At 37.4% G+C, this 24284-nt stretch overlaps 1 protein-coding gene across 8 annotated transcripts; it reads right to left on the minus strand.

Annotated features, from left to right (window-relative positions):
• Window positions 1-1252: 1252 nt before the first annotated feature.
• RNF170 (ring finger protein 170) lies at window positions 1253-24247 on the minus strand. 8 transcript variants are annotated; one of them, XM_074855346.1, is made up of 9 exons: window positions 24162-24247; window positions 22061-22118; window positions 17369-17441; window positions 15797-15940; window positions 11247-11322; window positions 9750-9861; window positions 8624-8697; window positions 6590-6694; window positions 1253-4897 (listed from the first exon to the last, which is right to left on the minus strand). In XM_074855346.1, the coding sequence occupies exons 4-9, from the start codon at window positions 15931-15933 to the stop codon at window positions 4628-4630; spliced, it is 774 nt and encodes a 257-aa protein (XP_074711447.1). In that variant the 5' UTR covers window positions 15934-15940; window positions 17369-17441; window positions 22061-22118; window positions 24162-24247; the 3' UTR covers window positions 1253-4627. The 8 variants fall into 8 exon arrangements, with proteins under 8 accessions (XP_074711447.1, XP_074711453.1, XP_074711452.1 ...); XM_074855352.1 differs by lacking the exon at window positions 24162-24247 and adding an exon at window positions 23663-24155 and having other exon boundaries at window positions 9750-9858; window positions 15859-15940; XM_074855351.1 differs by lacking the exon at window positions 24162-24247 and adding an exon at window positions 23663-24155 and having other exon boundaries at window positions 9750-9858.
• Between the last annotated feature and the right edge of the window lie 37 nt (window positions 24248-24284).

The following is a 24284-nucleotide window of genomic DNA, read 5'->3' on the forward strand; positions in this document are numbered from 1 at the left end:
CTTGTGTTGACCTCTCACTCTCTGAATGAACAAAATCCGCAGTTTACAGAAAGCACCTCTACTTAACACAGTGTCTAATGATGTGCTGCTGTCCACACAGGAACAACACGTGCAGCCCTATCTCTGCCCTAAATATCTGCAGGTCCCTGGGCTGAGGGAATCACAGATGCAATGAAATTTAGCAGCCAGGTTTGAAATTCAGAACCCAGGTTAAAACTCCAGTGCCCCCAACAGGGAAGAAGGCAAACCACTAGGACACTACATCTGAAAGAAACATGGATAACGAGACTTACTGCTGTGTCTTCCTTGGAACAAATGCCTGCGTGGCTTCCAGTATTGGTGACGAATGGGCAGTTGCCTGTTTGACTGGAAGTTGGAAGCAGAAAACCTATCTACAGCTGCAACTGTACAACAGACCTTCTAAAACAGCCATCTACTCTGGCAGCCTTGACTGAGGCATTCTCAAGTGTTTAGCTGAGCTTCCCACAGCAACAACAGAGGCATCAGATGGACGAACAAGTGTGTACCTATCAAATTTTCAACCCAACTTAATAGCTTCTTACCAAATACATAATTACATGTTTTTTTCATAAACACTGGAACCATGTACCAAAGCAGTCTACAAAGTTCACCTCTGAGTTCAGAAGACTTGGCCCACCTTGGCCCTGGGCTTCCCAGCTAAGACTTATTGGACATTTCTTAGCAGAATGGATCATGTTTTCCTGATGCCCAGGAGCCTTTCATGGCATGAATCAGGAAAAGCACAGGATTGTAGCACAGACCAGTCACATCCAGTTCTTCCCTGTCCTACCCTAACCTTCATCCTTCCTGCAAACCTACAGAGACTATTTGCTGTTTCCTTCAATTTACTTCACTAAACGGATTCTCAACAACCTGCTTTATGCTTTTGTTTGCTTGGAGGATTGATATGTGAAGGTGCTGATTAATCATCTGTACTGGTTTATCATCCTGAAAGCTTAGTGCCCATGGATCTGAAGGTACTGGTCAGACTACTCAGAGAAAAGACATCTAATTTTTTGGGACTAAGATCTTAGAAATATTGTAATCCTTATAATGGTAATAATGAAGATTAAAACCACTGAGTTATCTCTGAACATCCTGTTCACAGACACCAAGATAAGAATTGATTAAGACTGCAGAAGGGTTACTGCCAAATTTAGCCCAGGGAAAAAGGAAAAAGGGAAATAAAACAGTTTCCCACCCAGAAAGTCAGTAAAATAAATCAAGATAATTTCTCACTTTAATTGCAATTTATTATCATTAAAAGTAACAACAAGTAGGTTTAAATCCTTTTGTCTTAAAAATCTAGTATAACACACAAGTCACTGCTACTGTTCTATGCAACCTGTGGCAAAATTGTATCCCCAAATCACATTATTCTGCCTCATCCTCATAGACATCAATGGTGTGGGACACAAACAACACAGAAACAGATTGCTCTATACAGCACTTGTCATAAGGATGATCATTAGGCCTCAAGATGCTACAAGTTATTCTGTAAGAGCTATTAAGTACAACTTTAGTTTTCCCCTTTGTTAGTATTGCTGGAACAATTAAATATTTCACAGAGTTTTTGGCGAAGACACAAGAATCTTTTAAGAACTGTATTTTTTCCCTGTATCTCTCCTTAGATGCTAAAGTTTTCCTCTTTTTCTTTTTACCCCTCAGTGACATGGCCACCCCACTCCAGGATACAAAACCACAGCAATGTTTGCAGTCACTCTCCACACAGAACCATGTATTTCCCTCGCATTCTGAAGTCAATACTCAACAATAGCACTTACCTTTAACACTGCTGCCAGAACAGCCTGGCAGCACACCATTCAGGAATACTACATGCTCATGTATTAATCTCCAGCTTCTTGGAAGTTCTAGAGATTAAGTTAAACTCAAGCAAAGTATCCAAGATAGCTAACTTACAGCTAGCTCAGATTTGTGTAAAGGAGCAGGAGCCAGATGCTGCCGACAGATGCATCTTCACATCACAGCTGTTCACATAAGGACTTGAGCAAGTCATAATGCTGTTCATCAGTGGCTTGCAGGTCCAAAAAAAGTCTCCACAAGCAAGCACACATACTGATGAAAAGGAAGGATGGTCCTATTTCCATCAAGCATTTCATGTGTTAAATTTAAGCTTACAATGTTACTCCATAGTCAAAAGTAATCAGAAGCCTCTGAGTGAAAGCTTTCTGGCTAGCAGAAACGTAGTGAAGGAAGAAACAGAATACAGGAAAAACTTTACATAGCTACTCAGACGTGCTTGTACATGATTTCAGATACACAAGAAGGTCTGTTCTTCAGGAGCAGACCCCTTGGGTATTTCTGCCTGAACTTTACAGTAGCATGTGGCACTGAGAAGCTCAATGAAAACAAATCAGTAACCAGTCTCACATACATCTATACCCACACTGGATTCAGAAAGTCATGGGAAAAAGTATAAACATTATCATAGGATAAACATATGGAGGAAGTACTAGATCAACAGATTCTATGAACAGGCTCCAGTTGTTCACCAACAGCAGTTCACACTCTTCTCTAAACAGACCCATAAGTTAAACTCCAGGAGAAAAGGGGGTGTTAAATTTACTCATTTACAAATACCTTTTTGGAGTTTGCTCTCAGCTGGATCTCTTGGGGAAAAAGAAACAAAACAAAAACAATGCTTACAGCAAAACTGCAAAATCCTGTCTTACCTAACATCCTAAACTACTATCTTGCTTTGTAAATGTACCTAACAGTTTATGAATATCCCACGCTTACTCAATAATACCTTAATGACTTTTAACCGAGGTAGCCACTAAACCATCACCATATATTAGTGATGCCAACACAAAGGGAGAAGCTCAACTAAGATGATCAAGAACAGTTAATTGGCCAAAACCAATAGAATTTGCTTCCAAAAATGTCATTTTCTGTCTTGTTCTCCTCCTCCCACCCTTGCTTCACTTCCTGTTTCTCCTCTTGCCCATTTCTAACAAACAGCAACAAGGTAAAATTTAGCTTTCCAGTTAATTTGTAAAATGTATTTGGACTTTCAAAAGTGAATTTTCAAATGAAGAATCAGTGAATTTACTTTTAAATGAATGTAATTTAAAAAACAGACACTGAAGGACAATCTCCAACCCCATCCACTGACATGTCAAGTGCCAGCTCTTATCATCTTCTTGCACATGCCTAGGTGCTAGAAGCTGTGGAAAGATGCCTGCATGGGCAAAACAGAAGTTGTGAAAAGGTCCCTTTCATTGTAAGTTGCATCCCATATATGTAAACACACAGAGAATCACCTGTCTTATCCCTGTCTTTCAAGTACTCAGGAAGTTAAAATAAACTGGCAATTATCATTCCTCTAGCCAAAAAGTACATAGATCTATCATATCCTTGACCCTTCTAGTGGCATTCATTTCTTAAAATGAATATATTTTCAAATTACTTCTGTAGCTATGATAGCCTATATTCAAATTCAACATGAAAAAACCTCAAAAAACTTTAAGGATAATTAATACCCTAGTATTTTTGAAAACATTTCCAGGATTTTTTTGTGGTCCCTTACTACAGACCTTTTTCACTGTAATTCAGAACACCCTTTACCCACATCCAAATCAACCAACCAAACAAGAAAACCCCAACTGAAGATCAAACACCCTGATACCTAAGTTGTTTAATACTTGTTTTGCAGAATGTACATTCAGGTAAAGTTTTGTAGTGTAAACATCCAATTCTGACTTCTTTTCTTCCAACACTATCTAAAATTTTAAGGGTTCTCTCCATTGCAACTAAAGGAATATAAACTCTCACTTCAGTTACACTGTGCTGACCCAAAGCAGCATAAAACCCCTGCTTCCAACATACATACGTACCAAATAAACAAGCCTGAAAAGAAAACCCATTCTCCTGTTTAAAAATAGACCACTAACCAGTCTGATGTGCATAATACTGATTTCTCTATCTAGATGAGATACAGGGTGTATATTCCCAAATATAAAAATAAAATTGTATGAATTGCATGCAACTGTACATAGTGCAGTTCAAGCAATACTGAGGTGTTCTCCTTGTTTTTGTGAAACATGTGCACAACAGCAAACTGCAGGGTCATAATTGTAATGTGATCCTTGGGTTTCTTCCACAGAGACACACAAAGCTACTTTTATTTTTAAAAACTCTAGCCCACAACAGAGAGATTTTAAATAATTTAGCTGTGATAACAGTACTGAGGAGAATTTCTGAATTTCCTTATACATGTCTAGATTACCCAAGGGGACTTTTTGTTAGAAGTCTTTTACTAGAACTCTTTTTTCACAAATCACACCACAAAAAGGTGTTTTCTGCTTTGATTACATACAGTTGTTCATCAGGTGGAAGTAGATGAAGGTAGTTTATTACATTATAAAACTAACCTCATCCTTATGAAGCATATGTAATATACAAATTAAAGATTCCAGTTAAGCATCACCACATACTGACCCTTCATATTTGTATAAGATGATCTGCTATGCCATTGTAACTACTGAAACTGCACACAGGAGCCTTGCTATATCATACTGGTGTTACAGTTCTCTTTCTAAAACATTCCACAACCACCTCTGCATTTGGGTCATTTTCATCCATTTCATCTATTCAGTCGCTGTGTTACCACTTCTCGATACATTATAGAGATATATATCAGCAGGAGAAATATGACAAAGAAATCATCCAAGAATCCCAGAATTCCAAAGAGGGCTTCAGGAAGAAAATCCAGAGGTGAAGCCAGGTAGAGCAAGGCTCCAAGCAAGCAGAGGAATATTCTGATTCGAAACATCCAGAAGAGGCCCCCAACAGAAAACATCTCCCTGAAAGCATGTCGCAGTAAAGTGGGCAGATCCATAATTCTTTCCATAATCTGTGAATAAAGAAACCAATAGTTAATATTTTGCTAAATGAGTATTTTGGTTTTAGTCTGACGTTTCTATTACTATGTTACAGTTTTGGAATCTGTTAGTTTATAAGAATTATAAACTATAAAAAACAGTATATAAACTATATAAAAACCAGTAAGATAAGACTTCCCAGGTTTAGCTTTGCTGGGAAAAAATTCATATTTAGAATATATATGTTTTCAAAAAACAGTCAAACTGTTATTCTATACTGTAAAACATACATGTAACTCACTACAGAATACATCGGCATCTATTAAGAAGGAAAAGCAGTGACTACTAGGGTAAAACAAACGACTGAGAAAGTGAGAAACAGCAAACAGGTTAACTGGAGTGAAATATTGTTCAGAATGGAGGACAGCTAGGGATTGTGAGAAAAAAACAAAAGGTAAAGTAGAATAGGTTGCAATTCTTCAGAAACACAACACCCACTCCCCTGGCATATAACCAGTAATTCACATAAGTTTCCAAAGGATGGATCAAGCTTCAAAGTAAACCGAAGAACCTTTAAATGAATCCATCTCTGGCTCCTTTCCATTTTCCTACGATGATTCTGTCATCTTAGCGAGGGACTGTTCAGTAGAAAATATTCAGGTTTTTGTTGTGAGTCATAGGGAAGGGTGAACTTTGAAATTTTTTGATGCTGGTTCCTTTTCTACTGTACATAGTTTCTACACAGTCATGACATTAAAATGAGTTATTGCCAAGGCTGAAAGTTCTCTAGAAAGGAATTTTGTATGTGGTTAAGGAAACACATTGTGTGTAAATCAAAGACAATTCATCTAGTCCGACTAGTGCTTTAATGCAGACTTCTGGCCTGACGTCAGACAGGTTATTGGGACTAGACACAGAGCCACAGAGAGGTCTAATGGAGTCTGAAAGGTAATTTTAATCTACTCTGGATCAAAAAAACCTGTTTTGTGGTTTAGAACATGACAAAAAAAAATTTCCCATCTTACACCTCTTTTGTCTGTAAATTTTTCTTGCTAATGTTTTGTTACTATATCTAAATGCATGTGTGTGTATTTCACCTTGCGAATCAAAACATGCACATAGAAGACAGGCTCACGAGGCTGACTTTCTAAAGTTTGTAGAACTTCAACCATCTCTCTTAGCTATTTATTAAAAAAAATCCTGTTTTCTTCATTCAGAGAGCAGAATAAAGACTGTAATATAATCTAGGAAGAAAATAAAAAAATCAAAACAGCATATAGCTTGAAATTTGAGGAAGAAAGTCACAGAATAGAACTTCAGGTTCTTTTAATCAATGTAAATAGATCAATCGAGTGACTATTCCTCCTTGCAGGTCATGTATTTTATTAAGTATTTTTACTGACTAATTGTTAATCCTTTCAAATGAATGAGTCACAGTTAAAGAAGAGCTTAACACATGAATAGGGAACTCAAGGCTTATTAGCAGTTCTCACTCACAACAAAAACGCAAGTTTCCATACATTTCCACAAACTGCAAAAAAATATTTTCAAGGTCATGTGTTTGCTCTAACCATATAAACATGAATTTCCTAAGGAAAACTTGCATAATCCTTAACTGTCATGAAGAGAAAATTCATATCCCAGGGAAAAAAAAATAAATCACAAAAAATGCTGCTAACTCCCCTAAAATCCCTGATTTCCACACAAATTTACTCAAAACTTACAGATCTGGGCTGTCCAGAGAATCTCCGATTGTAATCGTTAACATCTTGAAATACTTGGGTTGCATCCTGCTGATCTTCACCAAAGAGTGGTAAAAACAATGTTACCTAGGAACAGCAAGGAGATTTTGTTACATGTGCAACTGTCTTTTAAATGCAGGCATTGTGAACTATAAATGAAAACAGTAATCATCAGTTAACTACACAGAACAAACTTTGTTTCAGTTGAATATTTAGTAACAAAATAAAATGAAAACTACTAACATGGACACTGCAGCTAAGTTTTAACAAATTCCTTGCTTATAATGCTTTGCAGAGTATTAATTTTTTAAAAGATTGTTAAAAAGTGTGAGAACCCTCCTTCTAAGAGAGGCTTACAGGAAATTTTTCTAAACACCTAAATGGTTTATGTTTCACAAGTGGGAGAGATGATTTGGAGAATAAAGTTAATTTACAAAATTAGTCTAGTTCTGTTTCTTAAACTGAAAATCAAATAAATCAAATGACGCCATTCTTCTTCCACCTTTAGAATGGCCTTGCATTTCAGCAAATGAGCAGCAAAACTGGTACTTTTCCATATGAACATTAATACCAAGACCAAGGTGATTAATAAGTTAACAGAAAAAAGTATTAACCTCTTCTCTTTTGAAAGCACAGAGAATTCTGCTATGTTCTTGGGTTAACTTTCATGCAAACATAGGAAAATATGTAAGGTAATATTTGCATATATCTTATGTTATCTTCCAGTACAGGAGTTTCTGAAAACTTAAGACTTGTATTTGGAAGTGATATTCAGGTACAAAATGCAGATTATCATAGGAAGCAGAGAATGCAGAGCACTTTAATTTATTACAGTCTTCAAAAGCTCCCTCTGTACCTGGCCACTAAATACATATCTTATATCTTGTATACATATCATTGCAGCAGTCACCTTAAGCAAATGACAGCACGAGCAGATCTACATTCAACTCCCAGCCCTGCCACAAACCTTGTGTATGACACATGTTGTTCATGCGTACATACTTCCATCCCCCATTTATAAATCGACCTTACTTTTCTTATTTCACAGGGTGAGAATGAACACATAACCATGCAAGCAGTACCACACAGTTTACCTGTTACTCAGAGGAAGGTAAAAGAATATCTATGTAAGGACAGACACTAAAAAAAAAATCACTTATTTTCACCTTTTCAATCTTCTTCACCTTGATTTTTTGTCTCTTCTCACTGGCTACACTGTAAACCCACTCATTCTTCCTCTAGTCATACCTATTTTTCTTTCCTTTCTCTGTGTTCTTACAGTCATTTGTCCTGCTGATACAAAATCGAAGCAGGATATAATGTATGGGCAAGGGTGTGAAGAATGTTATAGAAGTTACTAGCTCTGTAGTTTGTGCACTGTTAAAATAAACGTACTTTTGTTAAAACATACACTGTAAGACTCAGAGATCCTCAGTGTTAGTGAGTTGCAGGGGCATGTTTCAAACTGACAATGTAAGTTGCGTAGGAAGTAAGTCAATGCTTGCTCTACAAAGCTCAAATTAATAATACATACAAACTAAAAATAGGGACAATATAAGGAATTGACATGGGTAGATTTTTTTGGCAGGGAGGGAAGGAAGGGAGAGGGTGCTTCTCAGAAACCTCAGTATACTGCCTACTGGCAGTCTTCCACAACAACCAGGTCTTTCAGATGCAAGTTCTGGTAAATAAGTTATATAACATCCCAAACAGAAAACATGGAAGAATCACAGTTAAGACATTAACAATTTTCTGTTTTCATATACTTCTTTACAGAAAAGCAGCTGAGTTATCAGTGCTGTTCACTTAAATCTGAGTTGCAGAAACAATCTGTATTTTTTGAGCCACTTGGCAAAACAAAAAGTTCAAAAAACCTCCATGTCCACCATCTATGTCTTGCATATCCATATTCTCAGACTTCTGTCAATCTCACTATTGCAGTTCACATGTAAGTGATTTTTTGTAAGCTATACTAGATAGCCAAACTATCAGGTCCATGACTACTTAAAATATTACCGTTTGTCTGCAGATTGGACAACGGATGGCACCAAGCCATGAGCCATACCTCCAGTAGGCAATAATGCAGGAACCTGATGAAGGTAAGTTACAGACATTAAACTTCTGAGCTGAACACCCATTGTATGAAATAATCTGTTACACATCAAGGAAAACAACAGAAGTGTATAAACAGTTACGTTAAATCTATCTTTTCTGGTATAATTTTGTACACAGCATTCACTGAAGATACCAAGAACCAATGTGTTCAAATTCAATGCTATTAATGAGAAAAATCTTGAATAAGTTCAACTGCACCAATAATTTTAAGGTATTATTTCCATAAAGATACAGAATGTCTTAATCATTAACTGATGAAGCAAATCATTAAAAATTTTACCAGTTTAAAATTTTGAAGTCACAAAAATGTGAAGAGAAGTGAAATTTATCCTAAAACCCTGGCTTTATTATAAGAGTTCCAACAGATAAGGAATATATAAAAATCTGAGTACTGTAACTGTTTTCCAAATTTGTAATTTGTTTTGTTTAAACAACTAGGCATGGTGTGCACTAAGTACTCCATAACACTAGATGAATGCAGTGAAAGAATCCAATGGGGAACCTGAAGGAGAGGAAGCAAAATGATATATAGGGCATTTATATATAAATTTGAATAGCTGGGCCTCAAGAAAAAAAAATGCAAAAACTTAATGCACTGTGAACTTAGTCTTAATTCTTCAGGACTTCCAAGGAAAAAACCCAAAACACTCTGAGATAAAGATAACACCAAGCAGAATATCTTACTCTTTCTAAACTAGTTTTTTAAGATGGTACATTTCCAAGTGTTTTTCAGCCTCTTCAGTTTTTTACTAACTGGAAATAAACTATTCTCTCATCCCTGACACTTTCAAATTAACTGCAGTTTCAATTCTGAAAGCACAGAAAAAAATGCAGCACACTCTCAAAGTGACTGTTTATTCACAAATGTATTTTCTCAACAATTTATATAAAAATTATTTCTAATGCAGACTAGAAGATAAGCAGTTGAAATCAAAGAAAGCTTTGCATTAGGGTGATTGTAGTAGTGCCAAAAGTTTGTATTTCTATTCTGTTTTTTTCTCTGCTGCTTGGGGCTTTTCTTGCTTACCACAGAAGAGATGTCCACAGTTTGTTTCTATAGGAAATGTAGCCTGTTGCAAACAGACTGGACAGGACATATCTGTATAGAAGCGATGTCTATCACCAGCCGAAGCATCCTGCTGGAACAGAAGAGAAATGCAAAGTGTTAGAGGTTCTATTTTTATATGTCTACTGAGTTTAAAAGAAAAATAATAAATTCACTGTTCATTTACTAGAAGTCAAACAGCCAAATGCAAAACTATGTGAAGTGAAAGACAAATGCATTTAAATTCAAAAATCAATGCAACTTAAATGCAAAAACTGATTCACTAAGCAAGTTCTTGTGATAACTCCATTATTTTCTCTTCATTTGTTATATAAGTGTGTGCTTCAATCCAGTTAAATACTGCAAAGAAAGAACCTCCTTGGTTCTTCACATTAAGTTAGGTTAGACACGCTGAAGCATGGATAACAACTCAGATCTAAACTGTTACTTCATTATCCCAAGTAGTTCTGTCCTGAGCCAGGTAACTGAACTGCATTGCTTACCAGTTGCAGTATTTAGTGTTCCCAAGCCCAAGCATAGACATCAGCTTAAGTATGTCACTGCCATGAAATGGGTTTTCTCCCCATTTTGCCATATTTGTCTTCCACATAAATATGCACCGTAGTTAAAAATCTGTCATTATTTCAAGAAGTATTATGATGAAAGACTCTCCTCCATAAAGTACAGCTTTCCACTCCAGGGCTGGGACCCAGCAATTTCCAGTAATCTGGCTTAGACTCTCCCATCCTCTCCTTTACATGTCAGAAGTGGATGCAATCATAGAATCATAAAATGGTTTGGGTTGGAAGGACCTTTAAAGATCATGTGGTCCAACTCCCCTGCCATGGGCAGGGACATTTGTCACTAGATCAAGTTGTTCAAAGCCCCATTCAACCTGGCCTTGAACACTTCCAGGAAGGGGGCATCCACAACTTCTTTGGACAACCTGTTCCAGTGTCTCTCCAACCTCATTGTAAAAAATTTCTTCCTTATGTCCCATCTAAACCTAACCTCTTTCAGTTTAAAGCCACTGCCCCTTATCCTGTTACTAAAGGCTTTGATGAAAAGTTTCTCTCTGTTAGTCTTTGTTGTTTGGTCTTGTTGCTGTGCCATTGTTCTGCTACACAGAGTTTATCAGTCTAAACATCTAAGCCCTGTCCTGTGGCAGCAAGCTGTACTCCAGATTTCATTTCCCTTACCACTAAATTCCCAGGAACGTTGCAGGAAGCTCACAACGTAATCTAACATACTCCACCTTGTGGCAAAAACTTGTTTGAAAAAAGAACCAGCCAAATATTTAATTTTAATTACTTAACATATCCATTAAAAAAAAAGCCTACATTATTTCATTACTTGATAAATTTCAAGGATGCCTCTGTAAAGCTTCCATAACTTCTAAGACCAACTTATTCCAGAACCTCAGAAGTCTAGAGTGCATCAAACAAAATAATTGAGTGATGCCAACACTTAGCACAGCACCTGCTCAGTTTGAAGCTGCTGACGAAGAGCTCGCACTAGCTCTTGATTTTCTGGGTGTATGTTCTGATGTTCATTCCTGTGAAAGGAAATATAAGCAATAAGAAAAACTGGACACTGTGATACTACACTGAAGAATAACTGATTGAAAAAAAAGAAACTTGAACAAAGGGCAAAAAATATCATTCTTTCCTCCTATAAAGGATTTTAAGGAAGTACACAAACAATTAAGGAAACAGGACATTTATTCTAGATCCTAAAGTTACTCTGGACATTTAAAGCTGTACAGCAGCAAGATTTTTCAGAGACAGATCATTAAATCATGCTAAAACTAGATTTTCATCTGAAACAAAATTAAGCCATTCATCATGCAGAAATATTTTTAATTTTTGTCTCCACTGCTGGTTTTTTGTATTGTTGGTCTACTTGTAAATTTCTTTTTTTTTTCACTCACTGGTTAAGTTATAGAGTTGAAAAATCCTAATTATTTCAATTTTATCTTCTACATAAGAGATTAAGACATAACATTTACATAAGAAGGGGTAGGCAAAGTCTTAGATTTAGAATTTTGAATTTATGTAACTATCAGCAGACTAGATATAAAAAGAAATCACTCTTTTTAAATCACTCTTTAAAAGGAAAGACTCTACAGGCAAGAAAACCACAGGTTAGAGATGCCAAGGGGAATCATAGGGAAGGGACTCACTGAAGAAAGGAAGCTGGATATATTGCAAGTTTGAAATTCAAAAGCACAATGGGAGCAGAACTGGAAGTAAAAATGATGCCAAAAACATTAAGAGGTGTTGAGTTATAGTAAATATGAGTCAACAGCATCATATTCAAAACTCTGAATTTTTATGCTTTATTTATTCATATGGATTTCACTCGTGGTACATTCTGCTCAGCACTGTTGAGGTCTCAGCTGGATTCTGTTTTCCATTTTGGGCTAAATGCATAAAAAACCCATAGAGAAGTTGGAGGAAGTTCAGAAGAGAATAAGACTACTTCCCACATTTTTTAAACATTAGAGAAAGAGTGAAGAAATGTCAGTTCATATAGAAGACTACTCATGGAGAGAAAAGGGGACAGGATAAGGCTTTCATTCTATAAATATGAGCAATTATTTCCCACAGTTATCTAAGGCTGGTGAAAAAACATTTCTAACTGCTAAGTGTACAAAATCAGAAAAGGTTACCTCAGGGTATTGTGATCTATCTTTGACTAAAAGTTAGATCAAGAAACAGGTTGCACTCCTTCCAGGGATGATCTAGGCAAGCTGATCCTCTGTCAGAGCTGAGGGCTGGACTGGCTGAATTTTTATGACATTTTCTGGTTGCAGTTCTGTTTACATAATTTCCTCAATGCCTCTAGGAGCTTCTGCAATATTTTCCTTCATTTGATGTGGGCAATCATAATACTGCATTACTGCTATCTTTAACAATTTGTCTCCTTCATTCTTTTTTCAAAGAGGAATGGACAAACCCCATATTTTTCATACTAATAATTACGTGGTTTTCTGTAAATTTATTTAACAGTAATTTGGATGACATATGAGAGATGGAAGCTCACATTAAAACCCTGGGTCTCCATGAGACAGATTTTGTGGATGTTGTCTGTCATACATGTTATATGTATAAAAGTATTTTCCTGTTCAGATGCTACAAATGAGAATACCTTGTGCCTTCAGTTTGCCAGAACTTTGATGTACTCTGAAATTCAATTCATGTTGAATACATGAGAGTATTTGTAGAGCTGTATGTACAACATTTGTCACTTATGCCTAAGATGCTGAGGTAGCAGAACACTGTGCAATGTCCAGAAGGGGCCAGGCAGAGCTCAAGACATATCCAATTCATAACTTCTCTCATGCAAATAGTGTGAGAAAATAAATGAAATTAATGAAAACCAGTATAGTGATATGTAATTAAAGGCATTATCAAACACAAGCCAGAAACAAAGTTAGATGCAGAGTCTTTTAATTTCTCCATTTCTGAGTGTTAGGACTCCATAACTCGAGGAAAGAAGTCCCATGATGTGGAAAGATTGTACTATGCAACACAAAGGGCCCCAGAAAACTATCATTACCAGGAGGAAGGCTGCCTACTCATTCAGTGTGCAGTCTCACACAGGGTAGGTGAGGGAAAGTATACAGGGATGTAAACACAGTGGTGTATCACTGTGCAGTGATGGCCATTGTTAATTTCCAACGATCAAGATGTCACTTCTGCTGAAAATATTGACTTGATCTTGTAATCAAACCATATACTGGGATAGAAAAATGAGAGAAAAAGATCTAAACCTGCAGATTCATAAACATGGGTTACGTAAGTTACCTGGAACAAGTAGGAAATCTCTGATACAAAACACCGGAGGGCCAGGCTCCCTTTAATTTCCTGGACAAACTAAATTTTCAGAGTCTCATTTGTGAGTGACTGAAAATTTGCAAGTTTAAAAGATAACGGAAACAATCTGGCTGTATTTTATCAAAATTTATAACTCAAAGACATACAGGCTTTGAAAAAGTATCTTATAGTGACTGAAGTAAACATCGGCAACTTGGTATATATGTTAATTACCGCTTACAAGTTTCTCCATCAAAAGCACAGAGACCTTCAGCTCATGCTCTGATGTGATGCTTCATTGAGTTCTCCCTGCTGGAAACCAGTACAGCAACCATACCCCTTAACAGTTATTTCCATATTCCACTTCTGTCCCCTAAAATCTACTGCAACATACACTCCTTGCTGCCTACTTTCCCTTTTTATTTTGCAACCTTATCCATTACCTTAAGCTTTCTTTCAAGTATTCTTAATGAGGACCTGTTCCTACCCAACTTAAGTATTTCAGATGTTGCATACAGAAGTATGGGTGGCAAAGAGACTGGGGTGATGGACACAGTATAAGGAGCACAGAGACCACTGTGTTGCCTAAGATAACTAGAGAAGAAAAAAACCAATACTTCTTTTCTCCTGCATTCCTCCTTCAGTGCTAAATAAATAAAAATTACTATACTTTTTGTACTGTACAGATTTTCCTACTGTACAGAATTTTCTACTGTACTGTGCAGATTTTGATGGAGACAATACAAAGGAGGTAGAGAAAAACCACTGCTGAATAGAGACAATTTCAGAAGGTATCAGAAGGCACAGTGGAGAGCTAGGAGGATGCTGATAGGACTTTCAGTAGTCAGTCATACAATGCAAAAGTAAACAAACTTCAAGACTTCCAAAGTATGGAAGCTTTGTGTCCAAGTTTGTTTGCCCCTCCAGAAAATAAATCATCGGGGAATGTAACAGAATCCACAGACAAACTTTTTACTTAGCTCATTACAGTGCATAAGTAGTTACTAACTAGTCCTTTTCTCCCTCCGCAAGTAACCCTTCATCACTGATGTATCATGTCCCTGAATTCCAATCCTGAGTGAACTCCTGCTACTCTTCTCCACTGCTCATCCTTGTTCCACTCAGATTTTTTTTTTCATGTTCCTCACTTACTCTCCTTTATAAAGTTAAAGAAAAAAAAGTTTACTTTTAAACTAAACACTTAAAATTCAAGTCACAAACATGTCAATGTAAGTGTTAGAGAAAGCATAAGAGAGCAGAGGAAAAAAAGGCACTCTTGAAGCCATCTGAATAACTGAAACAGCCTTGGAAAGAAAAGCAAGGTGAAGTGCATACGTTTCTCTTAGATTTCTTTGCTATCTCCCAGTCCTGAACAGCAGAACTGCCTTGCAGTCTAACCAACCTGTCCCACTTCTGGTTTCTTTCATAGCTTGCTCTTCAGATACCTCCTCCCCACTTATATGTCTCATATGGGCAGATCCTCAATAAATTCCATAAGGCAAATGCATCACTAAAATTGAGTTCTCTTAGTTAAAACTCTTCTGTGTTCAGAAGTCTACAGACATCCATAAAAAAAAAAGAGCCAATCTGACACTCAGACTTATTTTCCCAAAACACATAGTCCAAGATACTTGTTAGTTTGCAAGGAAAACTCTGAGATGAAAAATAAGCTTTGATTACTTGATCATTAAAGTTATCAAATTCTGAACTTAATGTTTTGCTTTATGGAAAGCATATTAAAGTCCACTGTTTTCCAGCATATTCATTTATAAACAAATTAGTCAATTTATTCAGGTTTGGGGGGATTTTTGTTCATTCTTTGGAAGGAGACTGCAACAGCATATGTACACTGGAGGATTACATCCAACATTTATTGTGGAGTCATTATTGACAAATCTGTACTTTGACCAGCCACATAGACTGCAAATTCAACCATTTTCAGTCTTAAGGAATAATGAACATTATTCAGTTTGATCGTCTGAAAATAAGGAAGAGTTAAACTTCACTTTTGAGAAATGCATCATTTCATCCTAACTGTGAATTAAATTATGGGACTCTGCCAAGCAATTAATTAAACAGAGTAGGTGATCAATCATTTACTTAACATCACAAAATCACAGTTGATTTATATACCAATGCAAAAATTTGTTGAGAAAGTTAGAATTTTACAAATGCAGGTATGTTGATTAATTCTTGTCAACATATTCTCACCTTAAAAGTGTATATACCAGAGCAGCAATGAAAGTGAAACTGAGCACAACTGCCACCAGTACCTGGTCACTTATTCCTTCTATAACCGAATCATTATCTAGCTTCAAACTCTGAACTTCTGCTTGGTGACTGGCCATCACAGCTCTAAAATGTAAAAAGAAATTTATACATATACATACATATACATATTAAAACATACACGTGCACACATACATTTTAAAAATTGTTACAAATAATATGTATACACATCTATTCATACACACAATAAATTCCTGAAGCAATAGATTAGTCATTGCTGGGGGAAAAAATGGGAAGAAGAAGGGAACAGATGTATTTTTACCAAACACTGGGCTTGCTGCAGAGGACTGCAAAACTTTTGTCTTGCACAATAACAAACAAGTCTTAAATGACTGTGTTGTGATCTAAAGATTTTTTTTTTAAACAGCAGTCAGATACTTTGCCTGTGAATATAAATTACCTAGGAATAGGTCATTGCTAAATTGGACATATTTTAACAACAATTCATTTTAAAAAAAGTATAATGACACTGCATTATCAAGAATTTTAGCTATTATACAACACAACATTGCTGCTAGGCTGAGACAATGTAATTTTTAGAAACCTAATTTTCACCATTTATGTGAAGAAACAAACAAGGATATTTGAGGTTTGGCTATTTTTAGAGTGTTAAATGCCCATTTGGATACACAGGAATCACATGATGCACTTTATATTTTATATGTCTTTTCTATGCATTACCATCTTCAGCTGGAAACATGGGAAAAACTTGATGGCAAAAGTATTATCAGGCTTCTCTAGTTTGACTTGTTTGTTTTATATTCATTTCACACATGCAACGATCAGAATGACTTGCCAACACTGATTAACCTACAGCATTAACCTACAGCTGGAGGCAAGCAAAATAAAATAGTTTCCAACACACTGCTAAATCATTCCTGTTGCATTCAGGAACTGAAATGAACTACAGCTGTGAATATTATGAAATCAGGAGACTTAAGCTAAGACTAACAAATGACCAAAAAGGTCATATTGAAGATGTCTCCATACACAATTAAAGTATTCTTCATACAGAGCTGACATAAAATCTCAGCATCAGTTTATGAGGTCAAGTAAGACTGGTATCATTTACTTTACTTGCTAGTCCAGTGTGTTCCTTAAAGCTTGCAAGCTTTCATTAGTGTTTCTGTCTACTTTACAGCTTGTGTGTCATTTTTTAATTCGAACTTTGCTGTCTAGCAAACACCATCAGACAGTGCCTGGCCCTAAAGTAATTGCAAAGCTGAAATGGAATACAAGTCATTGGGATTTTAGTGGATACCTGTAATGAGTACCCTGACAAGATTTCAACATGCCAGTCTACTGCTAATTCAAAAGTGTCATCTTTACCATAAGATAGCTACTCTCATCCTCCAGATCTTTTCTTGTACAAGTTGTGGAGCTTTTTCCAAGCTTTCTTACATTCATGGTAGCCACCCTCTGTAGCAGCAATGCAAGAGAAGCTGGTGTATTCTAACATTATTGCAGAAAAGGGTCAGTGGTATAATTAAGTACCATAAGAGCAGAGAAAACTCATGGAGAACAAAGGGTAGATTCCTTTAATTCTTGTTGGTGTTTTGGGCTTCCACTGTGAAAAACAAAATGAAATAATGAAGCTTATATGAAATGAAATAACAAACTAAGTTATCCTAAGTTTCCCAGTCTGAAGTGAGACTATTATTTCTGTAATTATAGTCATAATTTTTGCTAATTACAGCTTTCCAATAGCAACTGTGTCATAGTCTAAGTACTGAAGTGTCGATCCGTATTTGGAAAGAGTAACTTTTCCCAAAGGTGGAATACCAGTGACTCATCACCATTTTTAAAGTAGGTCAATATTGACACAGGTTTCATATACACTAATGAATAAAAGACCAGATATTTGTGGAAAGGTCTAACATAGGAACAAGAGCCTACACAAGGAGCTACAGCATTTTTTTGTGTAGCTAGTTACACAATTATAGTGCTATAGTTAAAGCCATGAGGATAAGGTGTGTGGAACTTTTCTGAGCAGCAGTTCCTTGGTGCTGAGGATCTGGTCTGGTAGGTGTACTGTGATGCCTCCCCAGCCCAACATTACCAAACATTATACTTCATTTCTTTGCATAGCCAATCCTGAAGAAGCTTCTCTCTCTTATAATACATCATTCTGGGACACTCATTTTCCACAACTGTGTCTCAGGCAGTGTGCTTGTATCTTCAACTCCTATGTTTTCTCTCCTAACGTGTCATCATCAGTCCACTAATTTTTACTGCGTCACACTGTCACTTCTGGATTGACCACTCAGTACAAAGCCAGAAGTAAATGGCAAGAAACTGGTATGTGATGATTATTCTACCATCCTGCATCAGCTCTGTTGGAATAGACCAACATACTAATAACAACTACATCCCATTAAGTATTATGCACTTCTTTTTTCAGAAATACACACTGTTGCAGTGACATACAGATGATTTAACCACACCTTTGGAAAGCAAGTGTTTGTCACACTGACATCTGGAAGGCTTTCTATTGTCACTGCTTGCTTGGTGCACTGTGAAACCAACATATGAATAGCCAGTATCACACAAAGTTAACTCAGTTTCCCTGAACAGCCTGCAAGACATCCACTCTAGAGCACACTCTCCCTCTCTGCATGTTCCTTACAACAGTCTTAATCCTTATCTGCCTACAATTAATAGCACTCACAACAACTGCTTGCCTTCATTTCTGTTCATGCACTCTTCTTGAAATACCAAACTATGGTGCCAAACTTAGCAGCAGACTATGAATACATGGATCCCCACATTCTATTCCTTTCCACACATAATGCCAGTTACTTGTATCTACTTCACCCCTTCATTTACCACATATGACTTTCCAAATAACCATTTTCAAACAAACTTAGTGTCCAGAAGAAATTCCTGCACAGCCTTTCTAGTTACATAAAATGCCACTCTCTCAAACACTTTGTCTTCACTTATGTATCAATACTGCCAAGATGTACAGAGCGTGGAGTGGAGTCTCCACCTGTCTCTCCCAGCTGCTTCTACTACTAAATTCTAGAGAAGATGGGCTGCCAATGCTTAAGGCTCATGTTCTTCAAGTTTAAACTTATTTGCTGCTTCTGGACAGTCAACAAATGCTGAGAATATTCCCCTCATTACCTCTAGCACTTTTCCAGAACCAGACCATTGCACAGGAGGGCTGAGATGAATTGTGTAGACTAGGAACTACAAACAGAAGGGTTTCACTTCAAAAGATCAACACATACTTTTTTAGAATAGTCATTCAAGCCTCAGTAGGGACAGTAACAATCTCTTTCTACTCTTATCTCTGGGTTAGGATGTGAAAAAAGCAATGGCTACAAGGAGAACACTGCTAAAATACACTATTTGAAAAACTGTCTGACTGAAGGAGGAAGGAATTATGTGATCTCAAGTCTTGTTTCTCAAGTTTTGAACATTTTCAAACAAAATATCTAGAACTGCAAGCTTGCAGGTCATGTTTCTTCAGGTGCAACCACAACAGCCAATGAACACATACCCAGTGGTTTGAATCTGTAATAGACTAGTTAACAGTCCTAAAATAGCTGCTAAGGAATCTTGTCTCCCAGTGCATGTCTTTAGCAGTGGTGCTCTTTTAACTGGTATGACTAATAAACAGGCTATAGGAGACTTAATTCTTAAATGATGTAATGAAGACCCTTCAGTCTTCAGAGACAACCAGCACTGACAAGGACTAAGTGTATATCAGAGCAGACTTCAAGAACCAGACTTTATCACAAACATCTAATCTCTCCCAAAATAATAACTGGTAATAATTTGATGTCATTTAATAGCAACTTGATGTGGTTTGTATTAAATTCAACCTTTTTATGTTGTTCCATCACATTTGTCTGTTTATGAAAAAATAATAGTATTTCATCAACTTTTTCATCATATAATCCTTTTCAGATCAGTGTTCTACACCACAGGCTTTTCAGATGTTAAATAATTTTAAAATCACCTTGTTTATTATCAGTTTTTCTGAGAGTAATCACTGACAGAAAGCAACACTATTTTAGTTACATTTCAAATAAGAATCTGCAGGCCTTAAAAAAAAAGAGAACCATATGAGCAATACTGCAATTACAACATCTTTTATTCTTGGAAACTCATACAGATCACATTGAAATGTGAGGGCATGAGGACATACACTAATGTGGATGTATTATTTCTTGATTTTTCAGATTTGAAAAGTATTATGAAGACTCTCCATGTTCAACATACAGCACACACAGAACAATACCCCATGCCATGATTCATAATGAAATGAAAAACAATCCGGTGTTTGCCATGATATATTAAACACTTGTTGCCAGCTACCCAAAGTCAGAATATCCCCATAGTTTTTTTAAGGATTTGAACTTTTTCAAGTTTATCAGGGAAGTACCAGATGCTAATATACTCTCACAACCACAGAGATTTTAGGACCCACTACCAAGGGAATACACAAGCATAGTGAAAGAGAAGAGGCTATCTTCACCACTGTGAAGAAAACACACAGGCAATACTGCTGTGAGATACAAATTAGTAAGCAAGAGCAACATTTTAATAACTGTGAGAGCAGATACAATTTGTTTAACATCTGAAAGATACAATGGATAACAATGTGTCCTTTCAGGGACCGCCTGCCAGTGAAAAGTGGTTTGGTGGGGTTCTTTTTCACTTCATTTGTATTTTCTTCTTGATGCAGCACTGGCAACCACACTCAGTGCTTCTAAAAAATGATAAAATCCAGACGGTGGTGGGCCCAGGTGCAAGTCAGAACCTGTAATAACTTTTGCCTGTTGTCTTTTATTAGCAGAAGCATTACCACCCTCCTTAAAAATGCTGCTTAATTTGTAGGGATCACGTGTTTTTCCAGGGTAAGCTAATTCCTCTACAACTAGCAAAATACTATGAGTCACATTTTTTTAAGACCGAAAAGGCTTTAATTCCTCAAAATTTGCTTCCATTGTAAAAGGAACAAACCAAAAAAAAAAAAAAAAAGGTTTAATATTTATCAACAGGTTTCTAGTAAGATTGACCTGTTTTAGATAACAGAAATCAACTTCTAAGAATTTAAGCATACTAAAATGGAGCATATGAATTCTGTAACCTACCTCCTGCATGCATATTAGCTTATATGGAAATATCAAAGGCATAAATTTAGTGGTTGTCTTTCATTTAAGAGAAAAATAAACATAAATTCCCAAAATAAAGACAAATTCTTAAATGTGGGGCAATAATTGCGACGTCTCTTATCAGAATTTATCTAATTACTTCCTACTTCAGGGTAGGAGCAGGTCCTGGCCAGTGTCTGTGGTTGAGAATGGGAGTTTGTGAATGAATTTGACCCAGCAAACTGGATCCTACAGTCATTTTTACTCTCCTTCTTGAAGAGCAAAAAGTATGCCTAGACTGCATTCAGAAAGTGTTAACAACAGCAGGCATTAAGCCTGCATGGTGAACAGTAAATGTATAAACAACATTGAATACTCTAGCATGAGTTTACTAGCCTAAATCATCTAAACCCTGAGTTGATGCATTTTGTCCAGGTGCTTTAGTGTACTGAAGTTGGACTTTAAAACAGCAGTGTAGACATATATAACATTATAAAACAGAAATAAGGAAAATGATGGATGGTGTACTCAGAAAAAGAGGTTTTGAGGAAACAGGATTTATTAGCTTTTCATTTTTGTGAGCATAGTCTTATTTGAATAGGCACAAATAATCTCCAGTATTAAGTATCTCCGTATGTTCTAAAAATCAGGAGGAGACAACCCAAAGGGTGCATTTACCAAGGGAAGTTAAAAAAAAAAAAAATCAAATATAGCAACATACAAATTGACAAGATACATTCTGTGAGAAGGTTGTTAAAACTGACACGAATATTTTACTAGGATTTCATGCAGTCTGTTTTATTATTCTCAATGCAGTCAGCATTATTATGAGTCACAAATCAATTCAGCTGGTAGAGCAAAATTACAGCCAAACTCTGCTGTATCATATTCAGTTATCTCTTCACCATAAACCACCTTTGCTTTCAGTACTATGCTGACTACATTTATGTGCATGCATGCTCTTGCAAAAGAAAGGAAAAAGCCTAAAGAGTCTTGTCAAAATAGGGAATAGGGAATTTTCAGTAAGCAAATGATAATTTTGTTCAATATATCTTAAGAACTGACCAACTGAGGCACTTGCCTGGTAAAGCAGGTCTCTGCAAGGTTTGAGATCAGCAGTCTCTGAGGCACATATTTTCCTAAAGAGAAAAAAAAAAAAAAAAAAAGAAAAAAGAAAGTAGATATTCTATGTTTGCTGGTGGAATCATGCTTTGAAAGTTAAAAATACTACAGATGCAAACTCCAGATGTAACTCTGTAAGAAAAAATAATTCCAAGTTAATACACCATTCTACTGGGAAAACAAAAAGTGTCCAATGATTTTTCTCATGAGTCTGAAACTATGTTGATGGCTTGAAGCAAAAACACAAATTCAGTGGTCTGTATAGCATTACTATTTGGAGTATCTGTCTGGGTGACGCATGACCTGTATAAAAAAATTTCCAAAGTCTTCCACTGCTTTATAAGGCTAAAACATACTGAAAGGTATAGAGTTCTAAAAAAAAAGGAGGGTGGAACTGAATTCATATGCAGATAGGAACATGATAAAGAGCCTGCCAATGCCTTCAGTTTGGATATCTGACTTTTCTGATCAGACAGGAAGAGAAAGTACTAATGTCACTTATTTATAATAATGTTTACTGAAATATGGTAATACTTCAAGTAAGAAAGAAAAAGCTTTAAATATCTTTTAAGAAAAGTGCCCAAGAATTCTTTATTGTAGAGAGCAATTCTTCCGTACACAACCTAGACAGCAAGACAAAAAGCATTACTGTATTTGTTTGCATCAACCAAATACAAAATGTAAGCTACACATCATGAAAACAGGCAAAGCAGAGCTGGAAATGGGTAAAGGAAGACGTGGCAGAAAACCTTAAACACCGAAATATACCTGTGGGACAGCTTGTCACAAGTACCAAGCACATAGCTTAAAGTAGGCATTAAAACTTGAAATGGAAAGTTACAGTTGCACAGCTTACGTAGCTTTCAAAGGCCTTTTAATTCATTTCCAAATGTGAAAGCTACCTTTAAACAAAGGGAAATGGAATTCATAACTTAAAAATTAAAACAGCAGGCTATACAATGAGATCAGTGAGAAGATACTTTACTGGGAAAACTTCAGAATTTTCATAGCTTTTACAATATACTTTACACTCAGATTGTTCATGGTACTAATTTATTTAATGGAAGAACTACAACAAAACAGGAACAAAGTGACAGTTATTAGCTCTGCAATCCTTCCCCTCTTGGTTGTTTACCCAACCTTCAGCTGTTATCAGCGCACTATGCTTGCTACTCCATGTTGCGTGTCAGGCCAGTTGCTAACTAACAGGAAACTGTACAGTTTATGACACCTGATATTCTCATTGCAAACTTCAGATGGGCCAAAATTCAACTGACTACCGAGGAGTTTCTTCAGGCAATCCCTTCAGAGCATGATGGAGAGCTACTAGGGCTGGGGTAGTAAGGATGCAGAGCCACTCTGGCCATGAAACACACTCCTGGTCTTTGAGATTAAAAATTAATCTAGTTACCTACGGCTAATGCTAAATAAGTAATTTTTATTTTACGTTAATTTTTATTGCAGCAGAGTTTTGCTGAGAGGAAGTTAGTCATTCTCTACCCCAAAGAGAAGAAATCCTTGTAGAGGCCGCTCCTTCCATAAGCCAAGCCATATTACTTACTAGCAAGAGAATGTGGGTGCAGCGTCCTCACAAGCCCACTCTCCCGAAGCCAGGGGCTCAGGATGCAGCTGCAGGTCCCTTCCGGCCCTGCCCGAGACCCTCCCAAGCGCCGAGGGCACACACAGCCAGGGAAAGGACCCAGACCCCGTGGAGGGCTGCGGCTCAGTCGGCACGCCTCGGGGGCCCGGCGGCGTACAAGGCCCTCCACGGCCTACAGCGGACCACGGTTGCCTCGCCACCGGCCCCCACTTGCTGACACCTCCGGTAGCGGGGTTAAGCACAGCCACGCCACACCGGAGCAGGCCGGACCGGAAGAGACTAGAGCAATACAGCAGACGCCTACAGCACCGCTCACGCCCCTCACGGGCCAGCACACCCTCTCCCCCAGCCGGTTATAACGGGGCGGGGGGAGGAAAGCCCCCGCCGGGCCGGGTTGAACGGAGCCCCCGCCCCTTTCCCTCAGCGCCGCGGGGAGGGGCGCGGCCCCGCGCTGTGGTACCTCAGCTCTTGGCGCGCGCGACGCTCGCCACCGATCACGGCCCCGCCCCCTGCGAGCGCCGCTGCGCCTCGTCGCGTCTCCTCCGCCCCTGCGTAGGGCCCGCACGACGCAGGCGCGCGCGGG

This window comes from Strix uralensis, chromosome Z, assembly GCF_047716275.1.
Source record: "Strix uralensis isolate ZFMK-TIS-50842 chromosome Z, bStrUra1, whole genome shotgun sequence".
Lineage (NCBI taxonomy): Eukaryota > Metazoa > Chordata > Aves > Strigiformes > Strigidae > Strix > Strix uralensis.